General features: G+C 47.3%; 4 protein-coding genes across 6 annotated transcripts in view; 3 read left to right on the plus strand and 1 right to left on the minus strand.

Moving 5' to 3' along the window:
- Positions 1–1153: 1153 nt before the first annotated feature.
- On the plus strand, positions 1154–6839 carry LOC140643193 (acidic mammalian chitinase-like). The gene is made up of 12 exons (XM_072844690.1): positions 1154–1274; positions 1863–1892; positions 2719–2920; positions 3307–3363; positions 3468–3633; positions 3743–3867; positions 4338–4461; positions 4587–4772; positions 4924–5043; positions 5143–5284; positions 5643–6103; positions 6824–6839. Exons 1-11 carry the CDS (start codon positions 1193–1195, stop codon positions 5900–5902), a joined length of 1494 nt encoding a protein of 497 aa, XP_072700791.1. The 5' UTR covers positions 1154–1192; the 3' UTR covers positions 5903–6103; positions 6824–6839.
- Positions 6471–8979, plus strand: CIMAP3 (ciliary microtubule associated protein 3). The gene is made up of 6 exons (XM_072844689.1): positions 6471–6495; positions 6833–6975; positions 7308–7406; positions 7964–8097; positions 8371–8497; positions 8911–8979. The coding sequence occupies exons 1-6, from the start codon at positions 6471–6473 to the stop codon at positions 8977–8979; spliced, it is 597 nt and encodes a 198-aa protein (XP_072700790.1).
- Positions 8980–10842: 1863 nt separating this feature from the next.
- Positions 10843–17103, minus strand: TAF8 (TATA-box binding protein associated factor 8). Of its 3 annotated transcripts, none has more exons than XM_072844859.1 (8): positions 17044–17103; positions 16137–16293; positions 15358–15456; positions 14993–15055; positions 14409–14533; positions 13940–14087; positions 13025–13167; positions 10843–12576 (listed from the first exon to the last, which is right to left on the minus strand). In XM_072844859.1, the coding sequence occupies exons 1-8, from the start codon at positions 17101–17103 to the stop codon at positions 12433–12435; spliced, it is 939 nt and encodes a 312-aa protein (XP_072700960.1). In that variant the 3' UTR covers positions 10843–12432. The 3 variants fall into 3 exon arrangements, with proteins under 3 accessions (XP_072700960.1, XP_072700962.1, XP_072700961.1); XM_072844861.1 differs by lacking the exon at positions 17044–17103 and adding an exon at positions 16703–16724; XM_072844860.1 differs by lacking the exon at positions 17044–17103 and adding an exon at positions 16699–16712.
- Positions 16972–17184, plus strand: part of CCND3 (cyclin D3) — a 48283-nt gene continuing 48070 nt past the window's right edge. Inside the window, exon 1 of the mRNA XM_072844863.1 lies at positions 16972–17110. Coding sequence (XP_072700964.1) covers positions 17102–17110 — 9 coding nt within the window. The 5' untranslated portion in view covers positions 16972–17101. The remainder of the gene's footprint in view (positions 17111–17184) is intronic.

Here is a 17184-nt window from a genome sequence, read left to right on the forward strand (position 1 = left end):
CAGCATGTGATATGGGCAACTTTGAGGGCTTTTCCAGGCTCCCATTCAACAAAGTCTGGGTGACCTACTGGAAATTCACCTTCACGTGATTATAACAGGAATTAAGCAACATCTCAGTGCAGAGAAACTGGCTATGTGCATGCTGTGTCTTACTCTACCATTTGCACAAGCCCTGGCACTGCCTAGTATGCAGACAGAATCTTCTGAGTTAAAAATGTGATTTTCAGCACCTCTAACTGCTTCTTAAAAAATCCTCTTCAGGTATGCTTAGAAGAAAGACATTGCATCTTGAAAGTAACAAAGCGAGACATTTAAGCTAAAACAGATACATTGCTTTTTAAAAAAAGCCTTTCACAACAACAACCGCTGACAAGCTCATACAGAATAAATAAAATTCAGGTAATTTCTCCCTATGGAGCTTCACAGAAAGCTAAGGCAAGACATGAACGCTTGGCAACACAGAGGTCTCTCAGTTCGGGAAAGAGCTGACAAAGAAGAGGAGGGAATAAGTGTGGAAGGAAATGCAACCTGCATGATGCTCTGTCCCTGGGGTCTCTCTCATTGAGCTTGACCTCCAAAAAATAGTGCTTCTCCCTGAAGAAAATTATCTTGGCAAGTAGGAGCACGACTCGGCAGAAGCTGTCTTGGTTTTCCTTTACTGACAGGACACCAGGAAACTCTCTCCACTTCCCTGAAGTGACAACACCTCAGGTGGTGTGGGCAAGAGACAGCTCAGATCACAAAGCCCCCTGGCTCCTGACAGTTTGCCTACAGCAAGTGAGCCCAGGTCCTGTGTCCTCTGAAAAGCCCACTGCTGTGAGCCTAAGCCCTACTCAGTCCTGCCCCAGCCAAGGAGACAAAGCCCTTGTAAGCCACTTTTGGTTTGGCAGTGCCTACCACCTCTGGGCAGACACAAAGACAGCTCAAGGTGAATGCTTCAGCCATCTATCACTGCATAATCACCAGTGTTGACACAAAGTCTATCACTGTGAACAAAATTTCTAAGAAGAAAAGCCATCTAATTTTGTTCTTCAACTACTCTCGCAGCACCACAGCATGGCACAGCCTGATAATACTGCTATCTCCAGCTGGAGTGTTAAGGCCCATTGTACTGGTATCATTTTTTGTGATACTGATCCTTACCAAGCTTCATAATATTTGTGCATCTTTGTTGATACAAGACTTGAATGAAATGAGAGAAGCGTATATAAGCAAGAAACAGGCTGCATGCAATTACTTCAACGCAAAGATGGCCAAGCTCATTTTGCTTACTGGTAAGTCCTGCTTCATAACTTCATCTTCTGCCTTTATGATGAGTATTTGTGGGTGTTTTGCTATATCGGGTGGTTATACAAGAGGTTTTTTGGAGTTAAAGATGTTTCATTCTCCTGTCAAAAGAAAAGATATAGCAATTACTTCAGGAGGCATAGTTATATTTTTCAATACTACTCGTGTGGGTATTTCATGCTTTAAAAACTGATAGAATTTGTTGCTAATTGAAATTGAAAAGTGCTTTGTGAGCAGAAAACCCACCAAAAAATCAGAATGCTGCATTGTGAGTTCAATTTCTTTTGTATGTTTCTGTATGAAATCATTCCACAAATTGTACCCGCTTCCATATGAACACTCAACTGACCTATGCTTGAGAAAGCAGATTCTTGTGTGTTTTTTCAACAAAATGCAACAATCTCAAGCAAGTTCAGATTAGGCTTTTGACAAAACATGACTCTCTGTCTCAGTCTCTGCTTCCCCCAGAATTAACAGTGACCTGGGGTACAGGTTATATTGGGTTCAGTCCAGTCCTGTACGAGAGCTTTGTATTGCTCATCTCAAAGATTAATCACACACTTTTTTCTTTCAAGGTCTGGTCCTCCTGGTGAACGCCCAGATAGGTATGTGCTTTCTACCCCAAAACCAACTCTACCAAAACCTTCTCAGTTTTGGCACATGCAGGCAACTGGAACAGACTTACTAGCTAATTCTTTTATTAGCCATGGGGGAGGAAGGAGAGGCAAGCAAGCACACAGCGATGGTGTCCCTGCAGACAAAAGCTTGATGAAGCATGGCATGCTCAATCTAAAGTGCAAATATGTTGCTTTCTTTCACGCAAGCTTCCTCATAGCAGCTCCTTCCTGCTCAGTTTGAATGAAGCATGAGCGCAGCCACTAGCGTGGTCTTTGCAGAAGCTTTCACGAGCAGGTCAAACAGGCAGCACAGCAAACATGCAAAGAGCCTTCCACATTCCAGGCACTTCACCAGAGATCCCTTCTGCATCTGTTCTTCCTTACATGGCAGCAAAGGAGAAAGACTCAGTTTGGGGAAGAGACCCAGCACTCAGAACCACCCTGATGCATGAGTTTAAGGGTGTAAGAGGATCCTAGACTGATGCATCAACTGAAACAGAGTAGGAAGGACTGAAATCCATTATTATCCTTGGAGAGCCAGTTCCCAGAGGGATAACCAACCCTACTTCACTTCCTCTGAGCTCCTTACCCTGCAAGGAAACATTGCCCAGTCATTTCTGATTAGATGCGCTTTATGTAGTTACTTACTCCTAAGTGCAGCCCAGGGCACTGTTCCCTTTCCTGTGTGACTTGAAGGATGGTTATAGGAAGTAACATGGCCTCATGCAGCTAGGTACCTGGTCCTTCTGCATTTCAGAGACCTGTCCTCTCTGCTCTTTTCTCTCCCGACTGCATCTCCTCTGTTTCTCTGCAGGCACTGCCTATGTGCTGTCATGTTACTTCACCAACTGGGCCCAATATAGGCCTGGCCTTGGAAAATTCATGCCTGACAACATCGACCCATGCCTGTGCGACCATCTGATCTACGCCTTTGCTGGGATGTCCAACAATCAGATCACAACTTACGAATGGAACGACGAGACCCTTTACAAATCCTTCAACAGCTTGAAGAACCAGTACGTAGCGAGAGCAAAGGGCATCACTTGTTCTCCCTCTCAGATCCTGCCCCATTAGTCAGCATCTGTTCTCTGCACAATGGCAGCACAATCCACGGTCAAGGGATGCCAAGGAGAAGAGGCAGATAGTGACAGGGATGGAAAGAGAGGGCAGGGCAGGCTGCCAGCCCCCATCCTTTGAGGATGGTGACAGCAATTCAGTGCACTGCTGACTTGCTCTTCAGGTTTCATACCAAGAGATCATGGCCTACAAAGGCAGCTACACCAGACACCTTCAAGAAAAGCGAGAGTACTGTGCTTTATGTTGGTCTGTTGTGTAATGTTAGAAATTGGTAAGACTAAACCATTCCTTGTAGTGAAATATGTTCCTGTTCTGCCCTCTGCAGGAACAGAAATCTGAAGACTCTTCTGGCGATTGGAGGATGGAATTTCGGGACAGCCAAGTAAGTTCAAACAATCTCCTTCCCATAATGGCACCCTGGCAAGGGAGGGAGGAGGGGAAGAGGCACCAAGCAAACACCAATGCCGTCCTGCTTTGCTTCCTTTGGTTTTCGACAATGGTTTCCACTCCTGAGAACCGCCAGACCTTCATCAATTCCGTCATCAAATTCCTGCGCCAGTATCAATTTGATGGGCTGGACATTGACTGGGAATACCCTGGGTCCAGAGGCAGCCCAGCCCAGGACAAGACTCTCTTTACCGTCCTGGTTAAGGTAGGCTGAAACAAAAGGTTTTGGTCAAGCTCTCTACTCTGCACAGCTGTGGCTGTGAAGCCTCAGCCCAGAGAGTCCACAGTGAGAGCTGTTTCTTGGCATCCCTCAGGAAATGCTGGCAGCCTTTGAGCAGGAAGCCCAACAGGTCAACAAGCCCCGTCTCATGGTCACCGCAGCTGTTGCTGCAGGACTTTCCAACATTCAGGCTGGCTACCAGATTCCTGAGCTTGGAGAGTGAGTAGCAAACCCTCGAGTATCATTTCTGTGACTTAAGTGGTCTTCCTTCAAGCGCTTAAGGGAAACCCTGCCATTATCTGGCAGAAACCAACCTCATTGCATGTGGGGTCCCTACTCTTTTGTGTAAGGCAAGAATGCTATGAGTGGTGCTTGTTTGGTGGGAACGGGGACACCTCAGAAAGCGAAGTGTAACAACAGGCTGCTCAAAGTCATCGGGGAACATCTCTCGGTTCCCAGAATACCAGTGCAATTCCTACTCTGCCTTGACCTCTGCCTCCCTCTGCTGGAGGATAGAATTGGCTCCAACACTTACAAGGCCAGCTCGAAACAAGTCTTGAAGAACCCAGATCTGCAGAAAGTGGGGACATGACCAGGGATGTGGTGGGGTAAATGGCCAGCACTAAAGGAAAATCAGGTCTAGGGGACTGAGCAGGCCAGGAGATGGACGCAAGCAATGTTCTCCACAGGTACTTAGACTACATCCATGTGATGACTTACGACTTCCACGGCTCCTGGGACGGATGCACTGGGGAGAACAGCCCTCTGTACAAAGGCCCAGCTGACACTGGTGACCTCATCTACTTCAATGTCGTAAGCATATTTTCTGAGACTGTGTTACAGATTATTATCATGACACCAGTGATCAGAAGTTTAAGGAGTCATCCTCCTGCCTACAGATCCTGGCACAGACTTTAACTGTGGTGGTTTTTTTACAGGATTACGCTATGAACTATTGGAAGAGCAATGGTGCCCCAGCTGAGAAGCTCCTTGTTGGATTCCCAACCTACGGGCATGACTTCAACCTCCAAAACCCATCTGACACTGCTGTTGGGGCACCAACATCAGGACCTGGACCCGCTGGACCTTACACAAGGCAGGCTGGATTCTTGGCTTACTACGAGGTATGTGTGCTCCTACATACACAGGCCACCAAGAACACACCCTTCAAACTACCCAGCAAGGAATTTTTAATCCATTGACCCACAGAATATGCCAACTGCCCTTTTTTGTAGGACACTTGCTAACTTCTCCCTCTCTCCCCTTTTTTCCTAGATCTGCACATTCCTGGGCTCTGGAGCCACCCAGGCTTGGGATACTCCCCAGGATGTGCCCTACGCTTACAAAGGCAACGAATGGGTTGGCTATGACAATATCAAGAGCTTCAACATCAAGGTATGGCAGGATGTGTGGCTGTGCTAATAATAAGGCAGGAGGCCTTCTGCAGTAGCAGGTCCCCAGACTAATTGGGATTTCTCCCCTGGCACTGAACAGATTAACTGGCTGAAGGAGAACAATTTTGGAGGTGCTATGGTTTGGGCCCTTGATATGGATGACTTCACTGGCACTTTCTGCAATGAAGGCAAATATCCCCTGATCACCACCCTGAAGAACGGTCTTGGTCTGCAAGAGAGTGGTGAGTAGCTTGAGTAGCGTGCACTTCTTGAAGCTGACTCCCTAGCTTGCTGCTGATGCAAGGCTTCAGAGACCCATGAACCTTTATCTCTGGAGCCTTGGTGGATAAAGACTTTCTGTGGAAGCCACAACTAGAGATTGCCTTGGGAAGATCCCTTCACTCTACATCCACTGGGATAACAGAGGGAGATTGTAACTTGGACCTGGGTCCAGATGTTTCAAAGGCCTGGTGTGAGCCAGGCCAGACTTTGCGGGAACACACTTTAATAGCTGACCCTACCACTAAAGGGCCTATGGAAGGAGGGGAGGGCTGAGAGACTGTCAACACAAAAATAAACCTTTTCCTGCTTTTATTTCAGGCTGTGTGCCTCCGGCTCAGCCCAATTCTCCAATCACTGAAGCTCCTAACCAAGGAAGTAGAAGTGGGAGTGGGGGCTCAGGTAGCAATACTGGTGGCTCTGGTGGGAGCGGTTTCTGTGCTGGCAAGGCCAACGGCATCTATGCAGATCCAACCAACAAGAACTCCTTCTACAACTGCATGAATGGCAAAACCATTGTGCAGAGCTGTGATACTGGTCTCGTCTTTGATACCAGCTGCTCCTGCTGCAACTGGCCATGAAGATACCAATCCTATTACAGCAAACAGACCCCTCTGATCTAATTGCACAGAATAAGAATGATTAAAGTGTTCTGCAAAAGCAACAATCCTCACTGTTTCAACTCATCTCGCTCTTAATATTTTGATGCTCCCTGATTCTCTCATGATACTTACACTTGTGCTCAGGGAAGGGCCTGAATCCACAAGCTGGACTTAATTCCGGTATGGCATTTTCCAGGGGTTTCTTGCTGCCCTACCATGACAGCCAGGCACAGGGAAAAAGACAGAACAGACAACGAGGCAGATCAGGCTGTGTCACAAAAGAGACCACAGAGAAGGGTCCTGACAGCACAACCTATAGGCTGCTTTCCCCGAGACCTCTCCCCTACTGACTTACAGTCTGAAAACAGCAGCTCCTTGGAGTAGGAGCCAGCAGAGTGCAATCCACAGGGACGTTATTAAGCCTCCTCCTTTCCCTGCAGCCTTCAGGCACTGGCATCGCCAGCATTCCCTCCAGCACCCCCTGCTCTGTGTCTATAGCAACTGGAGTACACACACGTCCTGACATCTGGCAGGGCAGCAGGGCAGCATGGCAGCAGAGTGGGAGCCGAGAGGTGACCGTACGAGGTGCACGCACCCGGGGGGGTTGTGGGCATGAGGAAGCTCCTCGGCGGCATCAGGCTTCCCCAGCAACCTTCCCCACAACAGGGCTGCTAGACTACTCTTTGCTCAGGCTGGGAAAAAAGAAGCCTTTGTGGCAGGAGGAAGACTGGCATCCAATGGGCAGACCCCTCACAAATACCCAGGGTCAGGGGAAATTCCCATCTGGGAGATAAGGGGATGGTTGGCCTCAGGCAGAGAGCAGCAGACACTTAAGGAAAAAAAGCAGCAAGTGGTGACCTCCACATGGGTTTATCACATTGTTGGCATTTCCCTCTCCAGGTCTCACAGATGTGCAGAAGCGGATCTCATTTGGGTCATGTCAAGAGCGGAAAATGTTCCCTCTCCACCATGCCCCAGACAGGCTGGGAATCCAGCTGATAGCCATCAGGGGAAACCCTTCGCTTGGGCCAGGCCGTTACCTGAGTCAAGAGGTAAGTTGTTCAGTTTTCGTGCTCAGAGCTTTTCCTTCACAGAAGACACACAGTACAGTAGCAATAGGACCACGGCCAGCCGGACACAGAGTCCCTCACACCTGCCCCGAAAACCCATTGTACAAGGTCTCCACATATACCTAAAAAAGAAATTCCCCTCCCCTTCCAAACATACCAGTCCTCAAAGCTCTAGCTGCCCTAGCTCTCTACATTAGTGAGAAATTAGAGGAATTAATAGGAGTAACGCCTGCTGCTCACGTACTTCCACCCCTTCCCTGATGCAAATGGTGTCTTAAAAATGTTAGTAAGACACTTCTGCTTTTGAATCGCAGAGAAGCAGCCTCAGATATTCGTTGGAAAACAAACCACTGAGCAAGAAAGGCTATGTGATAGGAGCAAGAACAGCCCAGCGTTTCATACCAGAGCCACAGGTAAGAAAAGCACACTTCAAAGCGGCAGAGATGCAGCTTTGCAAGAATTTGTAGGCTGTTCCCAACATAGACTATCAGTTTCAATCACATTTGCTGGGGCTGCCTCCAACTTAATTCCCACAGTAGCTACAGATCTCTGTACACATAGTCTAGTGGGAGGTGTTGAGCCTAGAGACCGATGACTGATCATAGGAGCTCTGGCAACATTGACACATGCATTCGTATATACATGTTCCTCTGTATCACATACACACACATGTAAATGTACATATTGAGGCAAAATCAGGGAGGGAGCTCAGCTATACTACCTGAACAAACACGCTGTTTTCTGGCCCAACTTCTCTAGAATAACAATATGTTAGGAGAGACATCACAGGACACACTGGGTAAGCAGTAGGGAGTGCACAATTGACTTGTTCTGATTTTTTTTACACTATCAGAGTAGCCACAGCATGCATTGAACAGCAGGTCTGTAAAGCCCAGCTGGCTGCTGATCAGAGCATGTAGGAATGGTTTGCAGAACAAAATCTTCCATATAGAAATTTTATCTCTTGCAGACTGTGACTCCCAGCCCAGCAACGTACCAGTCGTTCTGGAAGAAAGAGAGAAAATGCCAGCCTGTCTATGCTCCATTTTCCATTAAGACACCACGATTTCCAGATAAGCCTTCAGATAAAGAATTTTTCCCTGGGTAATGTAACTCATTTTTCTTACTTTTAATAATAAGCAGGAGTACTAGCGAAGAGAAATACTAAGACACAAATGGGAGATAGGTAACGGAGTTGCCAGTAATGCTTTTTTATCTTCAGAAAGCTCCCTTGCTTTAGTCTTTAACTTAGCATGATGACTAGACTACCACAACATGCATTTCTCCCATGGATCGAGGAAGAGCTGGTAAATTCCGGTATTACAAACATCATACACCAGCTCCAGAAATGAGGTATTTTGTACCTGTTTTCTTTAGACCTGGAACTTACAAAGCAGACAAACAATTACACAAAAAAATCACTTGGCCGATGAAGTTTGGGTCTCCAGACTGGTCTTTAGTGCCGATGCCAGCAAAGAGGATGCTAAAAATGGAGGTACAGAAGGTAAGGACAGGGATAAGGGGATGTTATTCCTGGCTTAATGCTTCTGACAAAGGAAACTGTATGATTACTTCAATGCATTTGCACTATGTTTTGTCATCCTTTCCTCACTGGCCTGCTGGGTACGTGGCTTTACTAGCCTGGGGCACAAGATACAAAGGGATTTTCTATCAGAAAATGCTGATTTGCAGAAACAGTTACAGTCCTTCAAAAAAAAATTCTGTTAAGAAATTTGCTGTGGCAGTTTCCATCCACAAAGTGAGAGAAACAGAGCACAGCCTGTGTAGCTCTGCTGAAAAGAAAACCTTTCTGATTTAAAACATTGGTTAAGGTTCTCAACACCATCTCACATCTTCCTGGGCTTTTCTGAAGCAATTGTCATGGCTAATATCTAACGGACAGTAGTTGTCTTTTAGCTGACCATAGACAGAGAATTCAGGAAACACCGGGACCGAGTGGCCTACCTGAGTTTATACTACAGCTGAGGACCCAGGGCTGCCGCCACGTGTCCTCCCCTTCCAGCGGGGCAACTCAGGCCTCGCCTCCGCTTCCACTCATGGAGACATTCATCTGCACTACCCAGCCTCCCCAAATAAAACCATTTCAAAAAGAGGCATTTCTTGCCAGTAGTTGTACTTACCTGGTATTGTGCCAGGTGTCTGCTGCCTCTGCGGGTGTTTGGGTGCTGCCGGGTCCCGCGCACAGCCTCTCTCAGCCCTGCTTCCCTCGGCAACTTGGCCCAGGCAGGGCTGGCGGCCATTTTCTCTGGGTCACCATGGAAACACCTCACCTCACCGCCCTCCCCAACATGGCTTCCCTCGCCACAGGGGGCTTTTCCCCCCAAAACCCAGCCCTCTCTGGCACCAGAGAGGAGCCAAATTAACGCAGGCAGAGAGCAGCTTGGCTGCTGTCCCATCTCCTCAGCACTGGGAGCGGACACCACCATCTTCTCCTCAGCCACCACCTGCCTTCCCTGGCCTCCACACCACCATCTCATCTCCAACAGATGCTCCAGGCTGGGCACAGGGGTCCACCGACAGCCTGAGGAGAGCTGAGAAACATGGGGGTGTATGTGGCACAGCCACTGGTACTGTGCTGCCCTCAGGTATGTTCAGAGAGAGTATAATGGCTTTGTGCACAGCCAGCTACTGTATTAAAGTAGCACACAGCAAACATCCTAGGGAAAGAGGCTGTACTGGGACAGGTTAGAGCAGATGGCCTGCAAGACATACGTTTGCATTACTAGCTCCTTCCCTGATGACATGAGGACGATATTCTCAAGCAAGGAGCAAGCAACATGCTGCTAATTAAGAATCTGGTCACAAAAATAAATTTAGTCTGAAACAGAGACGTGCTGGTATTCATCATCAGTTGTTTCTGTAATGTACAATTCAGACCCTAGGGATTTCTATAAATGTTTACAAACCTTCACACACAGACTTAATCTGCCTGATCACAAGCATGATTCAATCTCAGGGGAAAACTAAGAGCAGGCAACATTCATTCTCGGTGCAGCTACCAGTCACAATGCAGGCTTTTGAATTTTCTGGGTCTGTTTAGCTGTTTCTGTAGCAAATTTCACCTGTAGCCCAATTTCAGCTATAAAACCAAACTGCATTCTTCCAATTTCCCACTTTCGGTCTTCGAGTGCTCTCACATACGCACGACAACAGCTGCTCACGACCTGTCTTTTCTAGGCTCGTTGGCCCCTTCCCTCCCAACCACAAGAGACTGCTTTGTAGTTGCAGCTGTCAAAAAGGGATGTACTTGTTGATTCGCAGTTGCCCCTTTTGGTGCAATCTTTTGAAGGAGGGGGTATGACTCACTGGAAATTGCACTGTCCTAAGACCTGGGTTTTATGGCTGTTTAAGGCTTCACCTTTGTATTCATGGCTGATATTGCATACTTCACCGCCATCTGTCTTGGTCTTCTAATCAGGAGAAAAATACATGTGTAAGAGAAGATGTAAAAGAATGTAAGCAGTACCTATGATTCTGCAGTCCTTCTCAACCACATGTTCCACCTGTGATGGGAGAAACCTTCTACTAAAGCTTTTGCAAAACTGATGGTATTTCAAAGGCACTTTGTCCTGAACAATTTCTAGTGAAGCAAAGTTTTTGTTGGAAAATTCCCAACCTTCTCAGCTATTAAGAGTTGCTGTGGAGAAAGGAAGAGATGCAGAGGGAAAGACAAGACTTCCTACCACTTGTAGACCCCACTGAAAACACACTCAGGCTCCATTCAGGTGCTTTTCCACTCCTGAAACTTTAAAGACTCATCCAGTTTTGCTTGTAGGACATAAAATTTCTTTTATTATGAACATAAAAATTACTATTTTCATTCTACATTTTTCCCCTACCCAGCATGGGATTTTCTCATTACGAAAAATGCTTAACCCAAGTAAAAAAAGATATAAATTTTTATATATACATACATACACAATGTCTCTGTACATTTGTTATTCTGTACAACCAAGGCACCAGCAGTAGTGACAATGGCACATGCAGGACTTTTTTGCTAGAGATGTCATTTCAAATTGTTTGGCAGGAACACCTCCTTTCTCACTGAAACAATTACTTCTTTTTCTCTTCCTCCTCCCTGGATGACAGGGGAAGAGGGAGGCCTGGGAGGATGCCTTAACTAAACAGAGGTGAACACGTACACACATAACTCTGATCTCCCCAGTGAATGCAACAGACTTCTTGCACTCAGCTACTACTCCAGGAAACCACGAGCTGCCTGGCAGTCTGTAGCAGGCAGTCTTTGCTGCCTCTCCCAGCACCACATTTTCATCCAGAAGAGATGCTTGGGAGATTGGACCAAACTACAGGAGTCTTTTGTCAAATAAATCTAATGCATATTTTGCCTAAGTAAAGGTTGAATGAAAATTAAAGCAAAGCCCTCCAGAACCAGCTAACAATTACAATGATCCCATCACCAGTCATTTTCACTGCTGAAATAAACTCTTCTGCTCTGGGCAAAAAAAGAGGGAAAAAAAGAGCAACTTCTGTTGATAAAAGCCCGTATTTGAGAATAGACAAAATAAAAAAGTGTGATCAATAGCATGGCCTTGCAGACCGCGATCAATACAGCTTTATTCCGTATTCCAAGTTTTTCAGCACAGCATCTTTCAAAACAGCTGGTGAAGGCGTGAACTCTCAACGGAGTTGTGCTGTGTTGAAACTAACAATAGAACTGAAAAATAGCCCGAAGCAGCTGTTAAATCTTGCCATTCATACTGCTAAAAAATAATCTCAAAGCAGAACAGGGTAAACACCACACTTAGCGCTTTTAAGTTAGAAGTACAGCTGCAGTCAGAAAAGTGAGAATAAAATGCCATCTTAGCTCTGTATTTACACTTCACTCTCTTACCAACACATCAGACACCTTTAGTTTATAAAAGAAAAGTCTGTTTGCTTTTACCTGCCAAGAATCCAAAGAAAGAAACCTCTCTGGGATTTTTCTGTCTCTGTTAATACATGCTCCTTAGATTATAAGGCCAGGCAAGGTTGATTGCAGAAGTTTCTTTTCTAGCCTGCCAGCCAGCCACAAACGAATTATGCCTTTGTATTCTGTAGAGCCTGCTGGGAAGCACTGAGCAGCAAGAAGCTTTGTGTCCCCCATCTCTTCAGAGAGTAAATCCTGCCGACAGTGAGAACAAACCAAAGTAAACGAGACAATTCCCATCTGTAACCCGGTGGCCTTCAACGCTTTTAAGGCAATTGACCATTGACCGTTCCAAGTCAGCAGGAGGGCAGAGGGGAAAGAGGGAGCATTGCAAACCAGGATGAGAGTGTAGTTCACTAAGCAGAGATCACTCTTCTGCTTCTGCCACTCAGCCAGACTGCCTCTCCTGTCTTACTCCATGCCTCTCACCCACAGCAGTGGAGGTGAACCCCCCGGCTTTCTCTTCCTCTGAGCAGCCAGCTGGCTACACCTCACTTCTTTCTGCGGATCTTGGGCTTTTTCACTGGCCGGAGGTAGGGATTGTCTATCACATTTTCCTCCCCGTTCCGACTGCCTGACAGGGAGGTGTTCTGCTGTAACACTGAAGCATTCTCCTTTTCAGGTCCTGAATCATCCTGCCACATTAAAAAAACCCAAAATCATAAACAACCAAAGTTAGGCTAAACAAGGTTCAAACCACATAACCTATGGGCAAAACAGATAATCAACAGCCAAGATAAACAGCAGCACACAAGGAGCTGCATTAAAGGTGAGGACTCCTGATTTCTAACACAAGAAAATCCCCTTTGGGAACAGTGGGATTCTAGGACAATCCTCTCTCTCCCCTAACACTGAAATGAAGGTTGTACTAAAAGCTCACGATCCAACCTCATTTTGCATCGTACCACGCAGAAAGTTAAAGAACCATGACAATGTTTAGTCATTTACACCTGGTAAAATGCAACCCACTCTGCCATTTTCCACCCACTCTGCCCAGCTGCAAGGAAGACAGGCAAAGAACCAGGTTTCATATGTTTAAGAAAGCTGGGCCCAAGAGACCTTGATCTCTCAGGCTGGGCGTACCGTGCTCATGTGCAAGGGGAGGTTCTCGGTGTCTGTCTGGTCGTCTTGCTCAGATGAATCCGTTTCTTCCATTTGCTGCATTTCCAGCTCAGATGGGAGAAGAGCTGTCAGGTAAGGTACAGTGAAAGGCCTGGCAGCAATCACTAGGGTTAGGGAAAAGGACACAGTCAGCAAGCTGGGAGAAAGATGCTCAACTCAGAGATTATGAAGCACAAAGCCAACCAGTTACTTAGAGACTAAACACTTTCACTGGTTCTGGTTTTAAACAAGCACACTCTTTTCCTGCTGCTCCCAGGGATCAGGAATGAAATATGCTGTCCCTAAAAGATGGCAGTCTCTAATTTCCTATTTTCTGAGGCCCCTCTATGTTTCCAGCCAAGGACACAGCATTATACTAACAGAAAAAGTCCTTCCTGACCTCCTTAAAAGTTCAATTATCTCACCGGCTGAAGCATCACTTAGTGGCCCTTAAGATAACACTGACATCTGTGCTGTCAGTGAGCCTTGGGAAGGTGGGAATTCTCATCACTGCTTTGCAGACAGAGAAACAGGAAAACCTCCGCTGCCTCCCACAAAAATGTAAGGGAGGAGAAATTACTTGTTCAAAACTTACAGAGAGGTGGAGAAAGGATTGGGATGAGCTTTGAGTTTAGCACCTATCAGCCAAGGCCTTCTCCACCAGCAGAAGAAAGTAAGCCTTTGGTGAGGGTGGAAGCCTACCATTTGGCTTTGATTCTGTTTTTCATCCCTGTTTTAAATAGAAAATTCTTCATTTCCCAGCCTTCCAGTGCCTCAGAAGGGCAAACACAATGTGATCATTCAGTGCTCACCTCCTGCAGTAGCAAGAACTCTAATGGAGTGTATGCTCAGTTAGACAGCTGTCATTTACAGCACAAAGTGTCCTAGATAACTCACGTGGGAACGTGCTAACATCATCTTTGAAGAGACTCTGTGTTTCTCCCGTCTTAGCCATGAAACGTGTGAGAGCTCTTTCTACGTCGCGCCGTTGAGATGCTGCCTTTTCCCGTAGGACTTGATAATCAGATACTGGCTCCCGGTATGTCTGTGGAGTAGAGAGAAAAAAAAAAGAACACCGTTAGTGGATGCAATGCAGAGAGCTGAAGTTCAAAACACTACTAGGATGCAGATGCTACAGGCAAGCATTGACTTTCAACATGCAGAGATTTTCAAGGAGCTACAGATGTGAATCAGCCAGAAATCTACAGCAAGGGCAACCCACAAACAACAAGCAATATATTAAGGCAGGAGAAATTATGTTTTGGATAAACAGTACCAGCACTACAGTAAAAATATTTATATACCACACCTGGTGTCACTGAATTCAGACAGACCCCAAATGGCATACAAGTATTTTTTCACTCACTGGTGTCTTGATGTAAGTGTGAGGATCTGGAAACTCAGGGAAATGGCCAGGAATGTGGGATGGATGTGGCTTGTTCTGTCCAGCTGTCAGGGCTTTGGGAGTTACGGGCTGGTTTGTCACAGGAGCTACAGTTAAAAAAAAAAAGCACACACACACGTCAGCCAGCTTCATTCTGCCAAGAGTCAGGGATAAGGTGCTAGCTTATACTGAGCTGTGATCCGTGCCTCCAGGTCCTATAAAAGGGACAGAGCACATCCCACGAGCAATAGTTTCAGGTTGTGTTTGGTATCCCAAAAGGGAACAAGGATTACTTGACCCCTCTCTCCTACACGGGAAGAACAAAACCATCTTGAGGATTCTCATGTGCAATGAGGATGCTGAAGCAAAGGCAACTGATGGGGCAGAGGGTATCCTCCTTCACCTACTACACAGTCATTACAGGACTCCTTAACACAAACTGCACTTCCAGGAGCACTGGACTGCATCATCCATCAGAAAAGCAGGAGCTCTCTGGATGCCAGCAGAGAGGAATGCCGAATTATTTCCAATTTCCTGCATAAGAAGAGAAAGGATTTCCCACATACGGGCAGTGATGACCATCCTCTGGGACCGCTTGGCATATGCAGGAAGCGTTTCAACGTTGAACCCTGAAATACAAAAGAGGAAACAGAAATCGCACCCAGAGTTTATCCTGTCAAAAATCCCTTCTCTTAGGCTTCTCCAGAATTCTTCCAAGGGCTCCAAATTAGATGAGAAAGAAAATCACGCACTCTGTATATATTCATACTGCATCCGCAGCGGCAGTATCTGAGCGCCTGCATGAGGCCCATAACAGTGGGCATCACACAAACACCAGAAACACGGGGGACAGATTTTCCTACCGACACAGCACACCCAAATCTTCCGCAATGCAGGCAGCTGGAATTAGTGGGACCAGTCAACTACTCACCCATTTCCACTAGAGTAACCACTATATCAGAGAGCGTAGGCTGTGTTCTGGCTGTATGTTCACAGTAGGACTTTGCACTCCTTCCAATTTCAGAAATATCTGGGGGGGGAAAAAAAGCCACCACCACGTATTTGATTCAGACAGTGACCACACATTTGTATCAGCCCAACCCTAGCTTCAGAGACGTGAATTTGTAGCAAAATTAGCAAGGAATGAAAAATAGCTCCCGGAATCCAGTGTCTTACAGCCTGCGTATTTAAAATTAAAGCATGCGCAAACTATGGAGACGCTAAAGATCAAAGAGTCAGATGTTTTCCACAAATGCAAAAGCAAAACCTGCATCACAAGCATGAAAAAATACAAAACTTGATCATCTCTTGATTTCAGAAAAACATGTAACCTGAGGTCCTAGGCTATCACCCAGAAAAACAGGAGCAGAGCTGCCAAACACAGGCACTTCTACAGCCTGAACTAACCAAATGTCTGGAACTTTGTTATTTATTTATTCTGGCAGCACCTCAATATGTGGAGCTTTTATTAGGATACTACTGCTCACTGAGTATGATAAATAAGTACTTCTGAGTTCGGACAAACAGCTCAGGCTCACAGAATTCTGTGACTCCAGGGCTGTGCTCTAGCCACCAGCCTAGCCTTTTGCTTTTGCTAACGTCATTAACAGAAGATAATAAAACTGGAAAAAAATGAAAGAGTGAAGGCCAATTTGAAAACAGAGAAACAAGAAACTTCAGGGGATTGGTGTGACTTTGCTGGACACTCACAGCTTTGTAACATCTCTGTCAGCGTCTCCACCGCGGCCTTTTCAGCGCTCTCGAAGCCGGCTTCGGTGAGCAAGGAGCTGACCACCACTTGCAGAGTCCTCCTCCGAGCCAGGTAGTAGTTATCCGCAGGCGTGGTTGCATGCTTGCTGCCCGACCTCTGCGGACACAGACCCCGCGCCCCGAAACGAGGGGCTCAGAGAAATGAAGCCACCTCCAGACCCCGGGAGCGCAGCGAGGCCAGAGCTCTGCTTGCCCCAGGAGCGGGCACCGGGGCGGGCGAGGGGGCTGATCCTGCCCCCGGCACCCCCGGGCTGCGGGGCACTGCTCTGGGACGGGCTCTGTGACACGCCGGGGAGTGAAGGCAGAGCTGCCTGCGTGCTGCCTGCGCTCAAAGGCAGGGGCCGACCCTGCCTGTCCCCACTGCACGCATGCACACATACATACACATGGACATAGGCGTACGCACGTGTACACAAATATACACACGTACACACAGATCTACACATAAACAGCTACACACACGTGCATATATATACACATACATGCCTACACACCTACGTACATACATATAGACACGGTGCTGCAGGCACCACGCGAGGCGGAACGTCCTTTGGGGCGCGGCCCCTTTAAAAAAGCCGCCCCCGGACCCCCCCCCCCCGCTGCCCCCTTCGCCAGCCAATCCGAGAGGAAGAACTTGAGCCAATCAAGCCCCGCTGCCGAGCTCCGCCTCCCTCCGGCCATTCAGCCAATCAGCGCCTCCCTCCCTTCAGCCTCCGCCTCAAAGCCCCACGGGCAGGCCACAGGCGCCTTAGCGCCATGAGAGGGACAGACCGCTGCCGTTCCGCCCAGCCCCCGCGGGAGACGTCCTCCACAACGGCCCCGCGTCCCGGCGAGGAGCCGCCGTTACCGTGCCGGAGCCACCGGACGCTGTGTCGGCCATCTTGGAGCCATATGGAGTTGTGCGCATGCGCCAGGTGCAGCGGGAGGGGGGGTGCGCGTTGAGTCGAGCGCGGGGCATTGTGGGATTTGTAGTGTGGGTGGGAGGGAG

The sequence above is a fragment of the Ciconia boyciana genome, chromosome 23 (genome assembly GCF_034638445.1).
Source record: "Ciconia boyciana chromosome 23, ASM3463844v1, whole genome shotgun sequence".
NCBI lineage: Eukaryota > Metazoa > Chordata > Aves > Ciconiiformes > Ciconiidae > Ciconia > Ciconia boyciana.